Source organism: Dendrobium catenatum, unplaced genomic scaffold, assembly GCF_001605985.2.
Source record: "Dendrobium catenatum unplaced genomic scaffold, ASM160598v2 original_scaffold_31582, whole genome shotgun sequence".
NCBI classification, from domain to species: Eukaryota; Viridiplantae; Streptophyta; class Magnoliopsida; order Asparagales; family Orchidaceae; genus Dendrobium; species Dendrobium catenatum.
This window is the reverse complement of record NW_021350040.1, coordinates 1-1057: the sequence shown is the minus strand read 5'-3', so window position 1 is coordinate 1057 and position 1057 is coordinate 1. Positions and strand designations below refer to the sequence as shown.

Here is a 1057-nt window from a genome sequence, read left to right as displayed (position 1 = left end):
GAGCAGAATGTGACTTAGTGAAAAGATCAGCTGGTTGATCCTGAGAGGCAATATGATGAACGGTAATTTGTTGCCTTTTGATGCAGTGACGAATGAAATGGCAGTCAATTTCGATATGCTTTGTACGAGCATGAAAAAAAAGGATTGACTGCTAGAGTAAGAGCTGACACATTGTCATAGAAGAGCTTTGTTGGAGATGTATTAATACCAAATTCAGTAAGTAACCGTTGCAACCATATGATATCACAAGCTGCAGTGGCAATAGCCCGATATTCAGCTTCAGTCGAGGATCGAGCAACAACTGTTTATTTCTTAACAATCCATGAAATCAAGGTTTCACCTAAGAATGCACAGTAGCCAGTAATTGATTTTCTATCAGTTGAATCAGATGCCCAATCGGAATCAGAAAAGGCAGTAAGGTGCAATGTAGACCGTAAAATGGGCAAACCATAATGTATGGTGCCTTTAATATATTTGAGAAGCCGCTTAAGTAGTTGAAAATGGAAAAGCTGAGGATGATGCATATGCTGACATAAAACATTAACATCAAACATAATATCAGGGCAGCTTAACATCAGATAATGTAAAGAACCAACCAGAGTCCGGTATAGCTCCGGATGAGAGTAGGGAACCGAATTTTCAGGTGAAACCGAGAGTTTAAGGGGTAAAGGCGTGTTTACTGGTCGGGATTCAGACATACCGGCTCTGTTGAGTAGATCTGCAGCATATTTGTACTGATTTAGATGAATACCATTTGGTTGTTGAGTGACCTGCAAGCCAAGGAAGTAGGATACCGGACCGAGATTCTTCATATTAAATCTGGTATGCAGATCAGCCACAAGCTTTGCAATAGAAGAATGATTTGATCCCGTGAGTAAGATGTCATCAACATAGACTAGAATATACATATGAACATCAGCATGATGATAGAAAAGAAGAGATGGATCAGTCGTGCTGTTCGAAAATCCATATGTCAACAAAAATGATGAAAGAGTAGCAAACAATTGACGGGGAGCTTGATTGAGTCCATACAGAGCTTTCTTGAGTAAACAAACAT

General features: G+C 39.5%; 1 protein-coding gene across 1 annotated transcript; it reads right to left on the bottom strand.

Annotated features, from left to right (window-relative positions):
* Positions 1 to 305: 305 nt before the first annotated feature.
* On the bottom strand, positions 306 to 954 carry LOC110111921 (uncharacterized mitochondrial protein AtMg00810; the record flags this gene model as incomplete). The annotated part of the gene is made up of 1 exon (XM_020843993.1): positions 306 to 954. A coding segment is annotated over one exon (649 nt), but the record flags the coding sequence as incomplete, so codon positions are not given.
* Positions 955 to 1057: the final 103 nt, after the last annotated feature.